The 22,741-nt window shown below is 36.5% G+C and overlaps 1 protein-coding gene across 1 annotated transcript in view; it reads right to left on the reverse strand.

The window, feature by feature from the left end:
• ATP11B (ATPase phospholipid transporting 11B (putative)) overlaps positions 1-22,741 on the reverse strand; it is a gene marked incomplete at its 5' end in the record, with an annotated part of 32,049 nt that overhangs the window by 3,601 nt on the left and 5,707 nt on the right. Inside the window, 9 exons of the mRNA XM_010177031.1 lie at positions 467-600; positions 12,081-12,246; positions 12,771-12,874; positions 13,154-13,219; positions 16,773-16,911; positions 17,769-17,896; positions 18,202-18,261; positions 18,862-19,007; positions 20,610-20,712. Of these exons, the coding sequence (XP_010175333.1) occupies positions 467-600; positions 12,081-12,246; positions 12,771-12,874; positions 13,154-13,219; positions 16,773-16,911; positions 17,769-17,896; positions 18,202-18,261; positions 18,862-19,007; positions 20,610-20,712 (1,046 nt within the window). The remainder of the gene's footprint in view (positions 1-466; positions 601-12,080; positions 12,247-12,770; positions 12,875-13,153; positions 13,220-16,772; positions 16,912-17,768; positions 17,897-18,201; positions 18,262-18,861; positions 19,008-20,609; positions 20,713-22,741) is intronic.

Genomic DNA, 22,741 nt, shown 5'->3' on the forward strand with positions numbered 1-22,741 from the left:
CTTCAGGAGTAATGCAAGCTCCAAGGTAAATATTTGGAGGTTGTACATCAAGAAACAAAGGGAAAAGCCTTTTGACTTTACAAACAACTCCTGATTCATGAAGGCAAAAAAAAAAAATCATAAAAAGGAGAATAAAAACTGCAGCAAGGCTTGATTTTCTAAAGAGAAGAATGTACAAATCAAGATAGAGACAACACAAGAACTTGTAGTAAGCCAAACTAAACGTTTTAACAGAAATCTTTTGAAAAGTTTTTTTTCCCCCCTCCCCATCCCTAAAGAAAGCACTCAAAAAGAAACAAGAAACTAATATTTTAGGGTGAAAAAAAGTACAATAAAGAGTTGCTTTTCCTACTTAAATAAGCAAAACCTGCAGCTGGTTTTCTAGACATCTATTGCTGCAGGCTCATCAGGTTCCAGTTTATAGGAGAATCGTCTGCAGCAAAGGCTATTGAGAGAAATGCCACACCTGTTGACCCGGGTCGGACTACATCTTCCCATTAGTCGTTCCAGCATTCTTCTAACAGATGTGCATGCTGTTTCCCCATCTGAGAAGCAGCACATGGAGTCCAAGCAGTTGATACCTGAACCTGCCTCAGCAAGCTGGAAGGAAGAAAGGAGAAAATAAAAAATAATCAGTACTCACAGATTCTAACAATGAAGACGTTATCAGAAAACACTTAGGAAAAGCAGGTTTTCTTAAAGTTAGAGTGCTGAATATTTTTCAACTTTTTAGGAGAACTACAATGATGAATAACATTACCATTTCCCTTCCTAAAGTCTATACACGCTACAATTTGATCTTCCCAAGGTTTGAATGCAGCCTCAGTGAGCGTATGGAAGTTGTTTAGCACCATCTCTGCTTAATGTTGGAAATAAGCTGGTTAGCATTGCTCTGTGTTACCACTATAACGAGTCTCTGGGGCAGAGCATCATGCAGTGTAAGCTTTGATGCCCTGATTAACCTCTGCAGTGGTACAACAATTTATATAAGCTGCAGGTCTGCCCTGTTTTAAAGGAATCTATCCAGCTTCAGACCAGGGCCACAGAATACAACACAGCAGCCTCAGCATAAGTTATAACTCTTCCTTAAGAAGTGTAGAATGCAACTTTCTATGATAATTTACATCATAATGCTACCGTAGATACCCTTGGCTTGGTAAGGAAAAAAAAAAAAGCACATCCATGATTTTGTGAATATCTTTTAACTAAATGCAAACAAGGCTGATGTTAGAAAGGTTTGTCAAGTTCATGCTGGCATGAAGAATAATTCAACATTAGCATAATAAATTTTCTACTGTTCATCCTTTGTAGGTGAGAAAAAGATCAAAACAAAATGAAAGAAGTTATACAGAGATGTGTGAGTTTAAGTTAAGTGTCATCTACTAGTGTGCTCCTCTGTATTATTTTTGCACACCAGTCAAACGCAGCCTGACTAAATCTAACTGAAATCTAGTACTGCTGGAGAGAGAATATCCCAAACTGACTTCAGTACCCTTTTCAAAAGGAACTAAAAATGTGGAGTGTGGGGATGCTTTTTAATTTAGTTTGTAACTCTCCATGAGAGCATCCTGTCAAACAAACGCTGAACATGCAGGCTAAATTTAAGCATCTATTATCCTCACCTCACCCTCAGACACCAGTGAATGAGGAAATCTGGGAGGAGGCATCTTAGTCTATGATAAGACACAGCTCACTTCAGAGCTTCCCCCGTTTTCACTGTGTGACCAAAGGTTGCTGACTGTTGTCTAAAGAGTTGGGTTTCCAACCTCCATTTTTTTCATGTCACCCACACTTGCCCAACACTGCAAGAAAAGCAAAGAACCTCAGAGTTTCCTATGGGAACGCTTTACTGTGAGTTGGAGACACTCCTTCCTAATCCATCTAAGCAGGTAACTGTACAGGTTACAGCTTCATAACAAAACAACTCCTATACTACAAAGAAGAGGCAGCTAACAGAAACAAGAGGCATTTAGAAATCCAAGAGAAAAATCACAACTCATAGGACAAAGGGTGAGCACACAGGCAGAACTGGTGTTTCCATGCATCATTTCCTAAGCCTGCCCCTTCTTCAGCTCTGTTCCACATTCCTCACGGTTCCTCCAGATCTTCCCATCACACACGCGATGCTTACAGCATTGTCAGTTAACAATTGCATGAACTTACAGAAAGCATCACAAACTGAAACCCTTGATTCAGTTGCTGCACCTCAGAGGCCATGAATACTTCTGACTAATTCACACTCATTTGGGAGGTCTTCTGGACACGACATGAACATTGACTGTGCCAGTGAACTTCTGTAAATACCCGAGAGACAGGAGCAGAAGCATCGCAACTGACAGGTCTAAAAGGGGTTTTGGTTAAAACAAAACACACTTCAGAGCTTGAGTCCCTCAACATTATTTGACAACCACCACATCTGGTCACAACTGTACTGTCACTGAAGATACCACAATTAGGAACAGCACCATTTGCAGCATTGCAGTACTAGCAAATATGACCTCCACAGCAACTTCACACTGCGCTCACAGTGTATCATACAAGAAATTACACAAAGCAGGAGGAATTCCTCTTAGCAGGTCAGAAAGTAAGTTCCCTGCTGCATATGCAGTGATCTTCATGGCTGTGTTCACAGCAATACAAAACAAACTCTCACATTCCTACACTTAAGATTTCAAAAAGAATATTTAGTCCATTCATTATCTTGAAGCAGACCAAGTAACACCTTTAAAGTTACTGCAAAAGGGCACATTACAGTGGATGTATGTAGGATCAGATGGACCAGATACTTTTTTTTCTCTAGAATCTGCTGACCTAAGAGCTAGAAGCCCTATATATATTCAAAGACTGGCAGAAAGAGGAACCAAAAGTAACCCAAACTAGCTTTTAGAGAGTGAACCTTCAGCTTTTAAACAGCTGGTGTCTCCCCTTCACTACCATCTCCTTTGTTCTTCTCAAGTTAGATACTCACAAAAAGCCAGGATCATACCTGAACCACGACTTATGAAAAAGTTAATATTATCCTGCTTTTAAAAATGGTAAATATGACCTTACAGAAGCCAAGAAACAACATTTATGTTTTATCAAACTCACAGTTAAGTGTAAAGTAATACTGGGACAGCATTAAGGACAACATAAAAATAAAATCAATTTTATGTGTAGATGAATTGTGTAGCACCACCTGGTGAACATGGATGTTTATATTTATATTGACTACCTGGAAGGACGATACTTATATTATGCTAAAGAGTACCTTTTTTCACTTTTTTCTCTGTTGCAGACAATTATGATCATAGTTTTATACCAAAGTAAAACCTGGCATGATAAGGCAGTAGAGCATAATGGTCTCTGAAGACCTGAAACAAACCCTCAGGAAACAAAAGGCAGAAGAGATAATGCTTTAAAAAAATTAATAAGTAGAGAGCAATATCTGATATTATTCATATTTGAGCTGCAAACAAAGTAAAGTATTTTCATAAGGTAAGATCTGGGATCACAATAAAAATAATAGTTTATATGATAATGGTCCATTTCATGTAAATAAACAAAAAAGCAACTGAAGCGCAGAATTAAAGAATGATTCAGCTTGTAAGGAAAAATCAAACCCACATACTATGATGCAAATTTTCTTGTGGATATCAAAAATATGGGTATTTTGGAGATGGCTCCATGACTGTCAATATATGATATATATTAAAAAAAAAATAAATATACACACACATTAGGGTAGAGTGGGAGTACTACCTAGTGAACGTAAGAACTGTCGGGTAGGCTAGATGGATCTAGGAGTTGCCTATTGTCCTCCCCTCTGTGCCTGCTTTCAGCAAAGTCACCTGCTGAGCTGACTGAACCCTTATCTTCTTCCATCTAAAAGGACAGAAAAGCAACAAATCTTATAAAAGCACCATGTTTGCATTGCTTTAAAAAGTTACCATTTTTATATGAACTTTCATTTTACAGATCTGTTCTTCAGAGAACAAGGCATATTTAACAAGGTAAAGAGGCAATTTTTTCAAGTTAATCAGTGGATCAAACACAGTTTATCAGTGCACAAGTATGAAGTGTTTGGTCTTTTTGTGCACCACAGACTACAAAAGGGGAAAACCCAATAAATTTGAAGCTTATTTTAAATTCTCAAGTTTTGGTTTCAGATTTTTGAGTTGTTTTTTTTCCCCCCCTTCTAACAGAAAGAAGTGACCATTTCAGTTTGTTTGTCTTATTACAGGGTATTCTATATGCCGCAAGACAGACATTTCAACTAAACATTTAATCACACTGAAATATACAGTTGGGACTTTGCTGAACAGGATATGCATTTAACCCTGTACATCAAGTTAAGAGCACTGCAGTGTATTTTCCTGAGCCCAGGTCCTACCTAGCTGTCAACATGTCTGATGCCACAGGCACATTTCAGGATGGTTATTAATACTCCACAATTAAGTTAAAACCTCCTACTGTCCTGGTTTTGCTAGAATAGAGTTCACTTTCTTTAACTCTTAATATACTGTATACCAAAATTCCAAATAATTAATTTAAAATTTTAAAATAAGATCTAAGAATATTGACATCTAACAATTTAACTGACTTAAATTTTCAACATTTTTCTAGTTTTTCTACTCTTCATCTCTTTGAACCAAGGAAACCTACAAATGCCAATTTTCTTATTTCACAGTTATTAGACAAAAATATCTTCAGGTAAATAAATATGTGCACTTTTGTGACTGAAGATAAATATGAAATAGTCTATTATTCTCTCATTTATTCCCTCTTCCTGTGATAGATTCTGTGGATTAACTAACAGACCAGCACCACACTATGCTAACACAATATACGAACCTGTAAAGGGAGATATTATCCTTGTTCAAAGTTTAGCATATTAAGATGTTCTGGTTTACTTCACCAGTGTGAATGCATGTTTGCACTTGAATAGTTTTCTTGGAAACTATACGTTCCTTAGAGAAAACATAGGCTGTAAAAGGAACAGAAACCTGTCTGTTCTCGACTTCTACACAGCTGGGCTGGATCAGATACGAAAGCTATTAGGAAGGGAATCCTATGAAACTGTAACTAAAGGAAAAAACACAGAGAAGTAATGAAGGCCATAAAGCCAGGACAAGGAGTTCTGGAGACAGCTAGAGAAAGCAGATCTGTACAGAGATGAAGGGAAAACAAGGCAATAGTAGACTCATGGGCCTGTGGATAGGGCAAGAACAGGGTCTTGGCTGTGCTAAGGCAAATGCTACAGTTTGAGAGTCCCAGATATAATGTTATGCACTGACAGCCTTCTCTATAAATAAAAAAAACTCTTTTGTGTTTTTTGTGGTTTACATTTCCCTAGTATTGGAAAGTCGTTATACACTGTCTAAAGGTAAAAACTCTACATACACAGTTAATCCCATCAGTAGAATTAAAGCATCTGTCCGAGCAACACTTTTCACACGTGGCTTAAGAATTCTGACAGTTCTGATAAAGCACAGAGACATGTACACATACATACACATACACAACTTTGTTTACAAAGAAAAAACCAAAATGAGATACAATGGGGCCCAGTTAGTACCCTAAGGTATGTATTTCACACGTTCCAGGACCAGGAGAGACAGCTACAGAGGAAAGAAGTACTCAGTCTCCAGTTAAGCATAAAGCCTGCACCTGACCTGTGCTGCCTGACTTCCTCTTCATCCCAAGTTACAAAAGTGACAGTGAAGTTCAGAGGCAAGAGTTTAACAGATACACACAAGACTGCATTTCTGACTTGCAGGAATCACGTGGACATTTAAAAGACCTCCCCACTCAAAGCTCTTAACTATATATCACAAATATACTTAATATAAACTTGAACATTTTTTGCAAACTGTGAAGCCTATAGACATAAAAACTGATTATAACTTTATACCTGTCTCTTAATTTGCAATCATAAAGGTATTATCCTTTTGAATATCAACAGAACAGGAAGTACATTTGCAGAACAAGGCATAACCCAGTTTAACCCGGTGCTATACTCCTTTTGAGGTTTTTACTAAGTATTTAACAAACAACAAAAAACTGCCAAAGTCTGTTCATCAATATACACACACTCTGCAGTCACAAAGGCTGCAGTTACTGAGTGGGCACGTACAAATGAGGTGTGACAGAATTAGCTGCTTACAGCTACATTCACCAAGCAGCTGTTTTGTTTCATGTTCCTACAAGTTTTCCTTGCCTTCTCTGCTCTACTGCTTTTGGAAAACAGCTGCCCTGGACATCACAGGAACTAACCCATGGTCTTCACTCCAAATTATTTTTTATTTAGTACAGTGAAGTGAGTAGTTTCCATCTATCAGTGATTTTCCTTTGTACTGTTTTAGGTAAGGATCCACAGGATAGCTTCCGAACCTCACCTGAAGGCTGTGAATAAAGAACTAGAGAAACTCAAATCCTTGTTTCTTTCTTTTTGCACTTTACAACTTTAACTACACAGTATAAGGCACTCAGTGCTTGTATTTCAGGTACCTTACTATTAGATATTCAAGTGTAAAAATTCTGACATACAAGAGAATTGCATTTGTATAATCATTTGTTACTCATGGACAAAACAAATTCCCCATTTTTTTCAATCCTTTTCTTAAGTGTAACATGAAGAAAACCCCCTCAAGTTAGCGAGCCTTCTCCTACTTTTAGTATTTTAATAACAACAGTGCTGCATTCCTAAACAAAACAAAAACAAAGCAAAACAAAAACAAGACAAAAGAACCCTATCACTACCTCCCTGAGGTGTTTGGAAAACTAAGAACTAAGCTGCTATGTCTCACAGTGTGACAGCTAACAGCTAAATCATAGAATGGTTTGGATTGGAAGGGACCTTAAAGATCATCTAGTTCCAATCCCCCTGCCATCAGCAGGGACACCTTCCACTAGACCAGGTTGCTCAAAGCCTCATCCAACCTGGCCTTAAACACTTCCAGGGAGGGGGCATCCACAACTTCCTTGGGCAACCAATATATACAATAACCGATAAATACAATAATCATTTCAAGTTTTCCCTGGCAAAGGTGTAGCACACTCTCAGAGGAAACACAAAGCTTCCCCCCCCACCCTCTCCATCTGTAAAACGACCTGTATCATCTGTTTCTGTAAAAGGACCTGTATCATCTGTTTCAATTAACCACTAAACATTTTCTGCTAATTGTTTACAATGTCACCTTTCTGTCTCCTACTTTCCCTCAGTTAAATGGCAATTAAGTCCCAAAAATGTAGGTTGGCTGGTTCTCCTAGCACCTATTTGCATGTTTTTAAACAGCATGGTCACTTGAAAAAAAATTTAAAATGAATCAGTTCTTCGCATTAATTCTTGCTACAGAAGTAGATACGGGTGGAATAAAACATCAAACAGGTTGATATATCATTGATGCATATGAATATTTTAGTCTTACAAATGAGAATCAGCATTTGATAACATTTCAAGTACTGAAGTCAGTGCATTTGAAGAGTTTCAGAATCATAATGGTTCACCTACAGAGACATACATGCTTTGATCTTTTTTGTGAACAGTTTACTAGGACTTTGTAGCCAAATGCCTTTAGGAATATGTATCCGTACACATTGAAAACAAAAAACACTCACTTTATAGATGCACAAAACAAACACAAGAAGCCTTAGCTGCACAAATGTAGGCACCCAAACTTAAAACTTTTTCTGCCCTTTCAACACAAGTGAAAGCAAATTAAAATGGGCAAACAACTCGCAAGAAATTGCTGCCTGAAATATATGGACCTTCCCGTCATGGCCTTATGAAGCTGAAATTATCCAACATGCAGAAAGCACTGTTAATTTTGGACATAAAGAAATTGAAAGCATTATAACCATGCTATAAACTGTGATTATTTAAAAATAGATGCAAGAAGAGCTAGATTTGTATTCAGAAACTTGAGCATCATGCTAGGGATGTTTTTTTCCTAAAGAAAAAAAAAAAGCACGTACAACACATGCTACTTAAGAGAAGCATTTGGCTCAAAAACACAGAGCAAAGCCAAGAATAATCAAACTGAATGTATCTGGCACTACAGGTATTGCCCTCTGAACCCACTAATATTCATGCCTCTTCCCATCTCTCTCAGCACTGGTTAGTCCACCTTCAGCATGCATAAGAGTTGATGAGGAACTGTCCCTCCTACTCTACCTAATTTTGCTCAGCTGATTCCTTGCCCTGGACAATGGCTGCAGTGCGATGAACTCGTCACTTAAAGCAACTCTGTTGGAGTACATCTACAATTGGACAGAGAAGGGATGGAACATACATGTCAGTAAGTAGCAGCAGTAATTTTCTAAGAGAAAGACACAGGACAAGACATTGTTATTTAAGTGGAATACACATTGTATACAGAACACAAGCCTGGTACCTTCAGGACAGCTCCTGGGATCATCACAGCCAGTTATTGTCTGGTAGGACCATTCTTAAGTGTACCTTAGCTTTCACACTGAGAAAAAAGGCCTATACACTTTTTTTATCTATACTTTACTAGACAACTTTATTCAGTATTACCTTCTACCCTCAATAGTGCTGTGATTTATATTTACCCAAAGATTTAGATTTCGATTCAGATTTACCTTACTGTCTACTTCCTCCTATATGATTTTGTAAAGAGACCTAGAGCCAGAAATTACTTCAGGGCAACAGACCAAAGTCAAACATAGTAAGATGGATTTTAATTTAAGGTCAGTAAAAAACCACTTGGAACACAGGAAAAAAAAATTACCCACATGCACCCTAAGTGCATAGAGCTATCCAAACTCATCCCTCTATAAAAGTCAACTCATACTCGCTCACTTCCCAAAATGGAACAGATTTTTTTTTTTTAAAGTTGCTGTGACACAGAACAATATTTACATTTAAAAGTTTATCTTTAGCAGAATTTCTGAAGTGTTTCTCTCTCATACCAGTTAAATTTCTCCCTTATGAATGAATTAGCTGTATGTAACATCTACCTGATGAGAGACAGATTGACTGTTGATGTTGTGACCTTATCCTAAATAAAATACACAAAATCAAGTTCCTTATATACTCAGTAGAGTAAGGTAGATGCCTACAGATACAGTGAATTGAGAGCACTTGCACAACTAGCGTGCTCTTAGTTTCTGAAAGAATAAATAACCTGTGTTCTGCTCACTGATCCTGGGAATATTTTAGAATTTAAATTCCTGGGGGACAGAAACAAATAATTTAAATAGCTGTGATTAAAAAAATTAAGGACTTGTTCATGTAACAATTGACCTTGCCCTGATAAAAACTTAGTAACTGTAAACTAAACTTTCTTTCTCTCAATATGCAAATATACTTAGTCCTACAATTAAAAATGAGTAATTGAAAATATCAAGTTACAGAGGGGGTGCATTTACACTCTAAAAAATGCAGTTAAAAGGACAATATACAAAGTTCCATATTCACTCTTTGAATAATTTCCACAGAAAACTCCTTAGCTTTTAGGTTAATGACATTCTCCAAACTCATTCTATCTCAGAGTCCTTTCCTCTGCTTTGAAACTGAAAGAAAAATATTTACTAGAAATTTTAAACAAATCTAACGAGGTATAATCATGGGAGAAGCATTCTGTCACTTCTTGACAATAAATGTGCTAAGTTGGTCATCTGTTCATCTTCACATATGCCTCCTCCCTCGCTACAAAACTAGCTGATGAAATTCAGTGAGGCTGATTGCCCCATTAAAGTAAGAGTGGGAAAACCTCAACAGGTTAAACCTCAAGAAAGCAACAATCAGGTGCCTTCTTTCCCAAATACATTTTTAACTATGATTTCGCTATCAGACACACACAAAGAAAGTGCTGAATGGCTGCTGAAGCATTTCTGGTCAAATCAGAGTTTAGGTACTTTTCAGAAAAAGACAGTATTTTGGTAAACACAGATCCTAATGCTGACACTGTCAAATGGCAAAATAGAATGGGAATAAGGAAAACTAGAAAGATCACTAATAGAGATAGACAAAGCAAATTTGCCATGGCTATGAATCAAGCTATAGCCACGGGAAAGGTGTCAGACATTCATAAAGATTCTTTCTTAAAAATTTGAAGTTCGACTGTGTTCTTGATGACACAACTGCAATGGAAGCAAACTGAACCCAGAAATTCTTTAGAACTGATTCAGAAAGCAAGAGAAAGCAACAAGAAGTATACAGATAATGCCAGAGGAAAAAGGTGTGGGCTTTGTGGTTTGTAATTCAAGCACTTTATGAACATGAGAAGCCTCAACACTCATACCAATATACTGCCAAATAGAAACAGCTGCTGTACAGGAAGGAAGGAAAGGGAAGTGTTTGATAAATGTTGCCACTAGTTTTCAAAGAAGAAGAAGAAAAAAAGATAAGTAACTATCATTACCTGTAGAATTTCTCCTAAATCAACACTCTCTAATCCAAACAGTGCAATAACATGCAATCAAGAGTCTCACCAGGTCTAGTTGAACAGTTTTCTGCTAGCTAGTGGCTATTTACCTCAGATTTTAGCTACTAACTTCCAAGACCAGAAAAAAAAGCAGCAGTATTGAAAATGGACTAATGGGATACTTTGGCTAGCAATAGCTTTGTCAGCATGATGCTGATCTAGGCAAAGTAAGAGATCTCACATAGATATTTTTTTTTTTAAAACACACAAATTAGAAGGGTAACATCATTTAAGTGAATCAACGTGCACTTACATCAAAGTAATTACAAGGTTTGTAATTAAAGGTAACAGTATTGATGTAATGCAGGTGAGAGTTCTGTATGGTTCAGTGTAATTTGGATTAAGCACCTAGGACACCACAAAATCAATATGGCACACAAATGGACTGAAAACTGATGACAAGTTTCAGAACATAACTGTATATGGGATATCTTTGTTAAGTGGATTTTTCATTCACTTTCACATTTTTTTTGGCCCTATACTATTTGAGGTCTCAACAATGACTTGGAAGAAACCAACATAATCACTTGCAGATGAGAAAAAGATGCAGAAGGAACAGGTTACTGATATATTTTATTTTATAAACTGAATAGAGCTGAGGGATTCATTATTTCCATACTTGGCACTGATGTATGCTGTGGTGGAATACTGTGTCCACTGGTGAAATCCAAAATTCAAGATGAGGCTGGGGAACAGTGAAGATTACAGAAGAAACATGAGAATGATTAAAAGACTGGAAAATAACCTTTTTGACAAAAGATGCCAGTCCAACTTACTCATCAGGGAGAAAAATCAATACGACCACTAACCTAACCGTGAATAAGATAAGAAATTGTAAATAGAAGGCTCTTCAGATTAGCAGAAGAAGTATAAAAAGATAAAATGCTGAAAACGAATTAGAGACAGTAATTATTAGAACAATGGGTCAGAATGACTTCTTCATTACTGTCACTAAAAAGAAGAAGACACTGAAACACAGATGAGAGATCTACCTAAAAGACAGCCAGATTTCAACAGAATGATTTCAAGAAGTTTTTGCAGCCTGTGTCAGGCAAAAGGGAGATTCTACTATCACAGCATATCTTTAGACCTCTTCTATGAATTTACAAAAATGCCACATGGCTAATTATCTTTGATTGCATAATCAATAATTAAATACATGGCATATGATATGATCAAGATTTAATAAATACTAACTAAGACAATTCCTACTAAAATAAGTTTTTATATTATTATTTTAATTACATTTTAAGAACTAATCACTGCCAATTACAGTTAAGAGAGAGATTCTAATACCTTGACAAAAATAAGTTACCATCTTTAAAGCAGTACAAGAATGCACAGTATGATCCTCTCATACAGTTACAAGCTAAGATGCAAAAGACTGAGTCACCCCTTTATAAATAATTCTACTTTTGTTAATATTAATTACTTACACATAAATGTTATTGCCTTGTAAAATGGTATCCTTGTTTTTGTAATTTTAAATTAACAATTACCTTTTGAAATGAGATCACTTTTATGCATTAAACATGACAACAATGAGAGGATAATTAAATATCACAGGAAAGTAATTAGTTTACAAGACAGATTTTAACAAAAGTGTTCTTTTAACTATTGATCAAGTTGGACACAAAAGCATAACATTACCTGAGCTTTTTCGGTACTTGTTGGTTGTAGATGTCTGTACAGCACTTTCTTCACAACATCAAGAAACAAACAAGCAACTACTATGAGGATTATGGCAAACCAAGCAGAACCACTCGACAACAGTTGAACAAATACAAAGTACATGTCCTGGGTATGTAAAAATGGCCTGAAAAGTTAAAAGAAGTGCAAATTACGAAAAGGAACTTCTAGAAACAAAAGTACAGCACAGGCAGGCTCAAGTGTATCTGATTTTACATGAAGCAGGAAGTCTCTCAGGATGTAGAGTTACAAGTGCATATTGTCTTTGAAGAAGTCTACAATCTGTTGGACCTGACCTGCAAAGTAACTCTTGGGAAGGAGGGTACCAAATTTGGAGGGAAACATGCTGGTTTAGTTTTACATTGTGTTGCAGGAAATCAATCACCATCCTATCTTTCCAAGACCCCAAAATGCAAGCAAAAATATATCAGTTTACTGATTCAAATCCCAGTGCCTTCATTTCATTGCTAACATCTACCTATTATAATTAGAGTGGCTGCTCTAGGTTTAAAAACTTTTTTCCCCAACACCTGTCACAAAATTCAGAGCAACATGGTAGAACATAACACTTCAGTGTTTTTTCATATCTTCACATATCATATGTGCTACAGAAAGGAGAGAGGGGAAACAAAAAAAAAAAAAATCACTCACCAGATAATTCCCCCATAAAACAAGGAGAATATGAAATAAAATACAATGGATCCCCAAGTAACAAAATGGTTCATCCATGTCCAGAAGTGAGTTTCTAGCGCCATCTAAAACAAAGATCACTTTAGTGAACTTCCTTTTTCCCCACACTTCACAGAAAATGATAAGTACCGGTCTTCCATTCAAACATTAAATATTTTTGCAACACGCAAAAGCTACAAAGAAAAATTTTAACTGCTACTGAAACCAAACATAAAAATCACTTATCTGGAATCCTCAGGAATCAATTATTTATGTATAACTTTTGAATCAATTTTAAATTACTGCTTTATTACACAATTTGCTTATACATCCAAACATAAAGAGTAATTAGTATAAAATCATACCTTCATCGTAACAGTTATAACCATAACGGTGAAGACCAAAGTACCAAATGTCCAGTTTCCAAACATCTAAGAAAATGGCAAGGCAAAAACCATGGAAGAGAAAAAAAAAATCAGTTAAGAGCATTCACAGTAAATTAGATTCTTCTCAAGTCAACTACACTAACGAAACAACTCTGTGGACAAAAGCTTGTGACAACTAATACAACACAAACTACTAGGAAAAAAAAAAAGCTTACACTAGGAGCAAAATTAACAACCCACAAGTCATCTTTCTTCTTGGTTCATAACAAATCACCACAAAGGCTACATGATATATGAAGAAAGTCCAAAACAGTAACATGAAATGACACGAAGATGAAGATATCAATTTGATCAATTAAGTATAAGCATCCAATAGAGAGCAAATACTGGGTAGAAGGTATTCGTATTAACATAAGTGCAAAGCACTTTGAGTTTAAACATTTCCAGACCTTTTTCAACATGCAGCATCACCTGAAAGTTCACTTTTTACCCCAAGCACAATTTAACAATTCAAAAATAATGGTGCCATTGTATTTTTCAAAGAAAATTCTAAGGAAAAGACACTTTGTTTCAAGGTTAATAAACACAAATTAAGCTTCAATTATAAAATGCTGTGTCTGTCACTTTTGTATTTTCTTGCACATGTAAATTAAACTATCAAAACTCTGAACAAGTTCTACAACAATAAAATCTCAGCTCTGACAACCAAGCAGGGATGCTGAGTTTGTAATCTACCTCTACACACATGCTACTCAGACACACGCTGCCATTCTACAACAGGTCCAACTACTCTGCCCTTGTAAGCAGTGTGGGTGCTGAAAGTTAAGATTTCACAGCTATTTTTGCCACTGACTTACTAGACAATGACCAAACCCTCAACTTGGTATTTACCGGTAGCAAACTAAGCAAGCAAGGAGAAAGGAACCACATGCAGACAGGCAATCAAACGTCATCCTAAAGTTGATTTGTTAGTATAGCACAGAGGCACGAAACTGGGATTCACACAGTTGTAGTTCTTGTTACAGAGCTCTGACAAAAAAAAAAAAAATCCCAACAGCCTGATGGCCGACCTCACAACCACTTTTCTCCTCTTTACACAAGGCAAAAAATTGAGGCAGCCATGAGTCTGGATTTACTGACAATTTTAAAGATCTTTGTTACAACAGGTCTCTGAAGCCTTCTATTTACTTTTCACACCAATAGTAACGTTTAACAAGCAACACGCTTGCTGTTAACTGCTGCAATAATAATCTTGAAGTAAAATTAGACTAATGCTCTTGAGTGACCTATGAAAGAAAGTGTCTTTGCTAACACTGCTCTCGATGGTCATAGAGTTAGAATGCAAAACGTGAACGGGTTCTTGCCACCATTTTATTTTTGAACACATTTACACTGTGGATGCTGCATCCTTTAATCCTGTGAAGTAACAGATACAATATTTTGTATCTCCTCCTCTTCTAAACTCTTACCATTTGCCTGTTAGGTTTCAATATCTGACGACATGCACAGCATGAAAAAAGGGGGGAGAAAAAAGAACTAAAAGATCAAATTGTTGCACAATGTCTTGAGGTAAGCCTAACAACCCACCAGCATTAACAAATCATTTACAACCTCTTCAATTCTGCTTTGCTCCAAACTGAGAACTCACAATGGAAAAAATGAGACTTGCACTGACACTACCCTGTATCACACATTCACCCAAAGCGATACAGGGTGAATCACTTCTTGAGGGGCTGTTACAAGAAAGCACTTCAGCAGCACACGAGTTTTTCTTGCTCTTAACTTTGGCTTTTTCAGGCACATATTAAGTTTGCAACATACTTTACGCAGCGCAGGTATTTTACTACAACACACAGTTTTACCAGTTCGAACAGCCATCTTTCAGCAAACACAGAGAATGTAGAGAGCAACTTCAAATAAATAAAGACCTTTTTTTTTTTTTTTAAGTCATATCACAGAAAACATGAGAAGCCAAAGGGCATCTGAAAGCTTTATTTCCAGTATGCTCATTCACTAAGTATACTTCGAAAATCCTGACGTTAATTTATACAAGAAACCATTAAAGGAGCCTTCTCCATAAAAGTCTATATTAACACACTGGTCTAGATTTATACAACATAATCTGTTGCCCAAACTAAACATTTGTTACTTAATACAATGAAAAAAAAGTCTGTTCCTGCTTTGTGGATGTTTACTAAGCAATTCTGAAGTGAGGTGCTTTGATAACCAAGATAGATGCACAGAAACACACTAATTCATAGTGTAAAATTGCTTCATTAGAAGAGTACTGAAGGTCCTTTTTCAACTCACTAGGACTTCAAAGTTACAGAGCTCATAACAAATGGCAGAGAGCAGACTCATACCTCAGTTGTAAGACATATTTTAGTCTACAGCACAACTACTTTAACTTTCCTATCAAGTGTTTCATGATTAAATAAGTACTGCAGCTAGCTGCACCTTTCCCCATTTATTGCTCCTTTCTCTGCAGGGATGCTAACCACCAGTTCACGTGCTCTCTGATTTTGGTCACTCAAGACAATTCTAGCCATTGTCTGTACATCTTCATATGGAAACTCTTTTTTTTTTTTTTTAAATAAACTTCCTGAGCTCATGCCCACTCCCTGTCACCAGGTGACCACTGTAAACAGCACAACAATGTTCTTGTACCTTGTGCCATAACTTGCAACTCTACCAAGCACTACACAAGAATCAGCAAGCGCTTCATGTCAGCAGTAAGAATGGCATGATGAGAGAAGCAAATGTATTTTTGCATCACTACCTGAACCAGTTTTATGAGAGAAAAATCAGAATTTAAATTGTTCTAAGAGGGGTTAACTAACTCGGAACCAGGGAAAGTGAGGAAGGAGACTTGTAATGGTTTCATCCAAGCTTTAGAGTTTTCTGTATATTATTTTTCCTGTTAACTTTAACATTTTAAAAACAGAAAGGGTCAAACTAGTGTTTGATTATTTAATTATGTTATTGTCTTAAAAACATTTATTAAATAAAAAGTATAAATTAAAAGCAGTTTGCATCACTTAATTTTTAAACATTCTGAGTAACTGAAATAATACCTTGTCAGAAGAAGCTTTAAGAGTTTTGGCATCTTGAGATTTAAGCCTAAATTTATAACAGGTGCTAAGAGAAGCCATTGTTTGACATGGTAATTAAATCCAACTCAAAATTGAGTCTTGAATGAATGAATATAAATTCTCATTCACTGAAGTTATGACATATGATTTTGACAAAAACAATACACAAACGAAAACAAAGTTTAAGACAACTATCATACATGTATTATCTTGAAATATGCTCTTCACGGACATACACTTTCTGACAGCAAGTCTTACAGTTTCCACTCAAAGAAATGTTACTCTTGAGAGTACACACGAATACTGGCAAAGCATCTTTGGTAATGCTAATGTAGTTCACTAAATTTTAATGTAGTTCATTAAAAAAAAAAAAAACCCTTAGATTTTTCTGAAACAAGAGGGGTTTTTTGTTAGTTTGTTTTTTGGTTTTTTTTTAAAAACAAACCCAAACATTAAGAAATAGCACAAAAAAATACAGTAGTAGAATAATTTTTATTATATTGTACCTGGCCATTTCCCAGCAGAGAAGTGTCTTCTCCCATTAGAAGATACGATCCATAAAAGAAAACAAATGCATGAAAGAAGCCCAAGATGGTCCAGTAAATAAATGGTTTAAACCCCAGATGGGCATTTTTACTGATGTCTCTGCAGAAATGAAACAGATTTTGGATTACAGATTGTCTTTGCATAATCCATCAGCTATTCACATTGCATGACTGCTACTGCTTTGAATACATGTAACTTTCAACTGCACCAACATACATTTAACGAATACTGACATATGAAAAAAATACATAAATCATGGGCAGAGAAAGAACTCTTGAGCTCTCATGATTTGCCTCTGCTTTATGCAGGGATCACCTATGGCAAGGGTCTTTATAGGTCAAATTCAGAATAGCGCAAACTAGAATTCTTCTCCCCAGAGGTGGAACTGCAAGAAGAAGAAAAAGTCGGATCTCCTGAAACCTGCCCCTTGCTCTGCTTTAAAGATCTTTAGGAAAAGAGAAACATCTAAGAGACATCTCTTTTTTTTCCACAAAAATATACACTTTTTTCTCCAAAAAGCAGTATGCAGTGCAACATGCTACCACTGGGAGGACATCTAATTCTATATGAAATCACTTCTCCTCTCATTAAAGCATTTTTGTGGTAATTCCCCTAACTACAGTGTCCTAGTTTTTCATCTGCACGTCTGAGTGATTTTCACTTCCTATATGTAAAGAAGGAGAAGGGCTGCCAATCATGTAAGCTGACCAAGTACTCCATTCTCTTCTAGTCTTAGCATGACTCACAAAAAGATGCTTTTCTTAAAATACTCACATTAATTAACTTTTAGGATGAAAACTATGTAGCAGCAGTTCTTCCTCCCTCAAGATAGTTACTAAAAACTGCATAAATTACAGATAAAAATAATACAGGAATGCATAACAGCAAGTTCTGGCTTCTGCAGATGCCACTGTTGTTTAAATGTGCTACTGTGACAATATATGAACGATACATACCTATAGAGCACAGGTTTACTCTGTAATACATGCGGATGCACATGCTGTTCAAAAAGACTGTATATGAGGACAGGCAAGGAAGTGAAACAAATATTGTACAAAGTCAGGTATACACTATCATAGAGCGTCTGAAAATGGAAAGAAAAATTATTTTCAGTCTTTTAAAGAAAAATAATGTTTATATTTATTAAAATTTATTCACATACCAGCTACAGCAGCAGCAACAAATCATTAATTAAGTGAATTTACTACTTATAAAAAAGCTATACTCGCATGACCATCTAGTAACATCAAGCTATGAAATACAGAAAATTAAGCTGAATATTTGTTAAGTGTAAAATATGTGCTGCTCCTGTATAGTTCTTTCCCATTTTTCTAGTTATTTACCCTGTTTCATACATATTTACCAAGATGTAAGGCACCCAATACTTACTTGTTGTGAAAACAAACAGAAGAACTGATATAAAAATTGTGGTGTAATAAAGCACACATTCTGAAAAAAGAAAAAATGAAGGAAATGGTTAATCTCAGTATATGGCCTCACAATCCTAAAAGACATTACTAACTCTTACAAGCTGGTAAAAACACAGGGAGATCATAAAGCATTTCTGCACTTTACTTGGCAAAGTGAAGCAATATGCTTTGCTCTAGAGTGTATTTTCTTTGGGACAATGAACCTGAAAAATATAAGCTTAATCATATGTGCTTGATGAACACATCTCATTATGGGAATACAAGTAGTATTAAAGGAGGAGAAGTAAATCCATTTTCTCCTCAGTTTCTTTTAAAAATTTATTTGCAAAATAGTTTCCACATTTGAGTCAAGAAAGTCTGTACCCTGCTTATATGAGCTTTTTGCATGGGAGTAGACAAAACAGAAACCAAAACTTAACACCATGCTCTTATCTTTACTTAAAGCAAACAACAGAAGACAAAAAGTGGTTTGGTGGTCAATGCTATAATCTCAGATAAATTTCAAGTAACAAAGTGAATTTTTACTTCTTATCAAAACTGATGATCATGTTGAGGGGGGGAGGGCGAGGGGGAGAGGGGGAGAGAGAGAGAACTTCACTGGCACTCTTTGAAGACTTACCTTATAAAAAAAGTACTGTACAAGGGTTGCTATTCTAATATAGTAAAAGTGCCCATGAACAAAAAGCAATTTGGAGAGGAATTTAAACCGTGCTATTGCATAGTCACTGTTTCTTACAGCTTGTCTCCCTTCCTTGCCCATGATTCCTGTAATATTTGGGAAACAAAACAGAAAACATGTTAAATATTATAAAAAGTAAAGTTTAAAAAAACCCCAACAACATATATCTGAAGCTATAGTTCTGTTTTCCTGCACTTCAAAATTATAAAGACTTCACCAACTTTCAGTTGCAAAAGAAGGCATTATTCCTGACCCTTATAACTAAGGTAAATGACTTACTCGATGTTGATTAAAAAAAGAAAAAAAAAAAGACAAAAAAAAAAGACAAGACTATTTCCATAAGCTATGCTTAAGAAAATATTTATGGTAAGACATAGAAATAATAACACTTATACAAAACCAAAATTCCCAAACCAAGCAAACCATTATCAATCCATCATCAATTATCAGTTTACTTGGTATGTTTTACTTCAGAGAGGTTTTTCTTATGGTACTTTCTGGGAATAATATATGCTCTATACTCAATGGCAGAATAAAAGAAATGCTGTTCTTACAATAGCAGGTTGCTTACTCTGATGGGCTGACAACGCTTGGCACTTGTCACAGCTGAACACAAATTAATTTATAAAAACTATTATAAAGATTAGGATAAGCATACACAGAGAACACAAAAAAAATAGTCTAGAGGTCCCATCACTTTCCATCCCAAAGTTCTGACCAACATACACGTAATGTCTAATATGCTACAAACAACAATAAAAACCTGGATAATCTTATTTTTAATAAGCTTCAGTTAGCTGACAAACTAGTTGTAGAATGAAGCATCATTTGCTATTGGCCTGTAACCTTCTCAAGCAGGCTATACCCGCGGTCTTAAAAATCATGGTCACACGATTTACATGACAAACATTACATGTGCCTTTTCAATCACAAAGGGTGACAGACTGAATATCCTGATGTACCAGTATTTTATGTAAGAACCTTCAGCATTTACTATTGCAACAAACACCATCCAACAAAGTCAGTAAAGGAAGTACCAAAACACTATGTGATGGGCACCAATTCAGTTACATGTATGTTTTGTTTTGTACTCAGTTATAAAACAACAAAGCAGAAAAAAAAGTTTAAAGAAGGTCCTGGCCTGATAATAGAAAACAATATAGACAGAGAAAGCTACCAAGCTTAGATGAGAACCAGTAACAGTCTCCCAAGAGATATAATGAAAGCCTTCTCCTCAAAGACAAACTAGACACAAATGGCATTTCTACAGTGATACAGATACAATGCAAACAGTGGCAGTTTAGTGTAAAGAAAGGTTTAGAAGTCAAGTTTACACAGGAACTTAAAACTGACAGTGTCTGAAGTCAGAGATCTCCACTTCCAATATCTGAGGCAGAGTCCTTCTGAGATTCTAGTTACAGAGAATCTTTGCTGTTTCTAATGCAGCATTAAGTAGAACCTCCATTATTGGTAGACTACACAAACGTAAAGACTTCTGAAAGCAAACAGTCTTAAATTTGAAATTTCACTAAAACTCTGCTACAACACATGACTCAGATTAACACCCTGTCATTCACAGGTGCAAAAGCCTTAGAAGTTGATCTGTTCATAAACACTATTAATGACCTAATCCTCTACTAAAATTTGCATCTTATTTGCCTTTATCTCTTCGGACAAAAGAAAGTTACCTATGCCAACATGTGCTTCTTGTATCATGCTCACATCATTAGCACCATCACCGATCGCTAATGTTATAGGTTTCTCTGGAGAAGTCTTTAACAGTCGCACTACCTGGGGAAAAAAAAAAAGGGAAGGGGGCAGAAATTTTTCAGATCAGACAGACAGCCTATCTGCAAACCATGCCACTAATCCCCAAGTAGCTTAGTTAGTTAGTCAACCGTATCCTGGGCTGCATCAGAAGAAGCGTGGCCAGCAGGTCAAGGGAGGTGATTCTCCCTGTTTACTCCGCTCTCGTAAGGCCCCACCTGGAGTACTGTGTTCAGTTCTGGAGCCCCCAACACAAGAAAGACATGGACCTGTTAGAATGAGCCCAGAGCAGGTCACGAGGATGATCTGGGGGCTGGAGCACCCCTCCTACGAGGACAGGCTGAGAGAGTTGGGGCTGTTCAGCCTGGAGAAGAGAAGGCTTCGGGCAGACCTTATAGCGGCCTTCCAGTACCTGAAGGGGCCTATAGGAAAGCTGGGGAGGGACTTTTTACAAAGGCAGGTAGAAATAGAACAAGGGGTAACAGCTTTAAACTGAAAGAGGGCAGGTTTAGATTAGATATTTGGAAGAAATTCTTTACTGTGAGGGTGGTGAGACACTGGAACAGGTTGCCCGGAGAAGCTGTGGCTGCTCCTCCCTGGAAGGGTTCAAGGCCGGGCTGGATGAGGCTCTGAGCAACCTGGTCTAGTGGAAGGTGTCCCTGCTGATGGCAGGGGGGTTGGAACTGGATGATCTTTAAGGTCCCTTCCAACCCAAACCATTCTATGATTCTGTGATTCCCTACCTGTAAATATAATTAGTATGTTTCATGAATGTGCACGCTTGGGTAAAAAAAATCTTTGGCATATCAGATGTGCAATTTCATCGTTGCTTTAGAAAAGCTGCTTGCTTTGAGGTACGAGCCTTATTTAAATATTATTCCTACCTTGAGCTTATTTTACTGTCCTTATCTAGATGTTCTTTTACAACTCTTAATTTGGTGCTTTATCATACTGAACAGTCAAGTAAAAGTTGGAACTGAAAATTTGTTTAAGACAGTAATCCAGATTTAATGCTCTTTACTAGACATGCCCAGATTCTTCACATTTTCAATTAATGGAACTAATCAGTGTAAAAGAGGACTCTAAAAAAATTACGTATTAGCTCAAAGATCAATGCATGCTGTTATTAAGGAAAATAGTTTCTTTTTAAAGCAACTTCATTGTCACCAATGGGTATTCTCAGTTGAAAAGTCACAGAAGATATGAGAGAAAGAGGAAAAAAAATTGTTTACATACAAGGCTCTCAAATAATCCGAAGAAGAGCAGTGATAGCCCACTCCTCGCAGAGAGGAAACACATATTTAATGTAAGTGCCAATAACATTCTAAATAGAGAGGAGTTAATTAGATGAGGCTTTTGGTTAAGGGGAATGAGTAATTCATTAACCTTCCAGAGAGCTCTAACTGAAGTCAGAAGTTTCACTAATTCAGTCATAAATGGGCTGCAGAGATAAAGGTGTGAATGAAAATCCAGAAGGCTTTCTAAAAACAAAAAATATTTATCTATGAAAAAATAATGCATTTTCTCCCCAAAGTTCCAGAAAACCCAAAATGGAAATATCAACAGAGCAACAACTGCATGAGGAACATGGACACAAACAACTGTATTCAAATAACTGAGTTCTAGCTGGCAGTGTCAGTGCATTGATTCATAGGAGTGGTAACTCACCTCACGTGAGGTACACAGCAGTGATTAAATACAGTCCACAGTTCAGAGAAATTAACCTGATTGTGGGAATGCATTCCCTAATTGCAGGTATTAATATTCAAATTTAAAGGTTCCCTATTCCTAAGGGGTAATTATTTCAAGTACATTTAGCATTAGATCTTGGTAAGCAGCCTTAAAGAGGTAGTGACGCTGCAGTATGTCACTCAGACCAGTCCTCATGAGATACTGTGTGGTAATTTAGACAAAGATCCATATCAAAAGGTCAAGACAAACCCTCCGGCAAATTTACCAACAGCAATCAGCAGCAGCTCTGAATGACTGATGTGAAAGATGTTTAAAAAGGCTTCTGAGTCATAAAATATACAAAAATAAGTAGTGAAACCGC

The sequence above is a fragment of the Antrostomus carolinensis genome, unplaced genomic scaffold (genome assembly GCF_000700745.2).
Source record: "Antrostomus carolinensis isolate BGI_N321 unplaced genomic scaffold, ASM70074v2 scaffold36031, whole genome shotgun sequence".
Taxonomy (NCBI): Eukaryota; Metazoa; Chordata; class Aves; order Caprimulgiformes; family Caprimulgidae; genus Antrostomus; species Antrostomus carolinensis.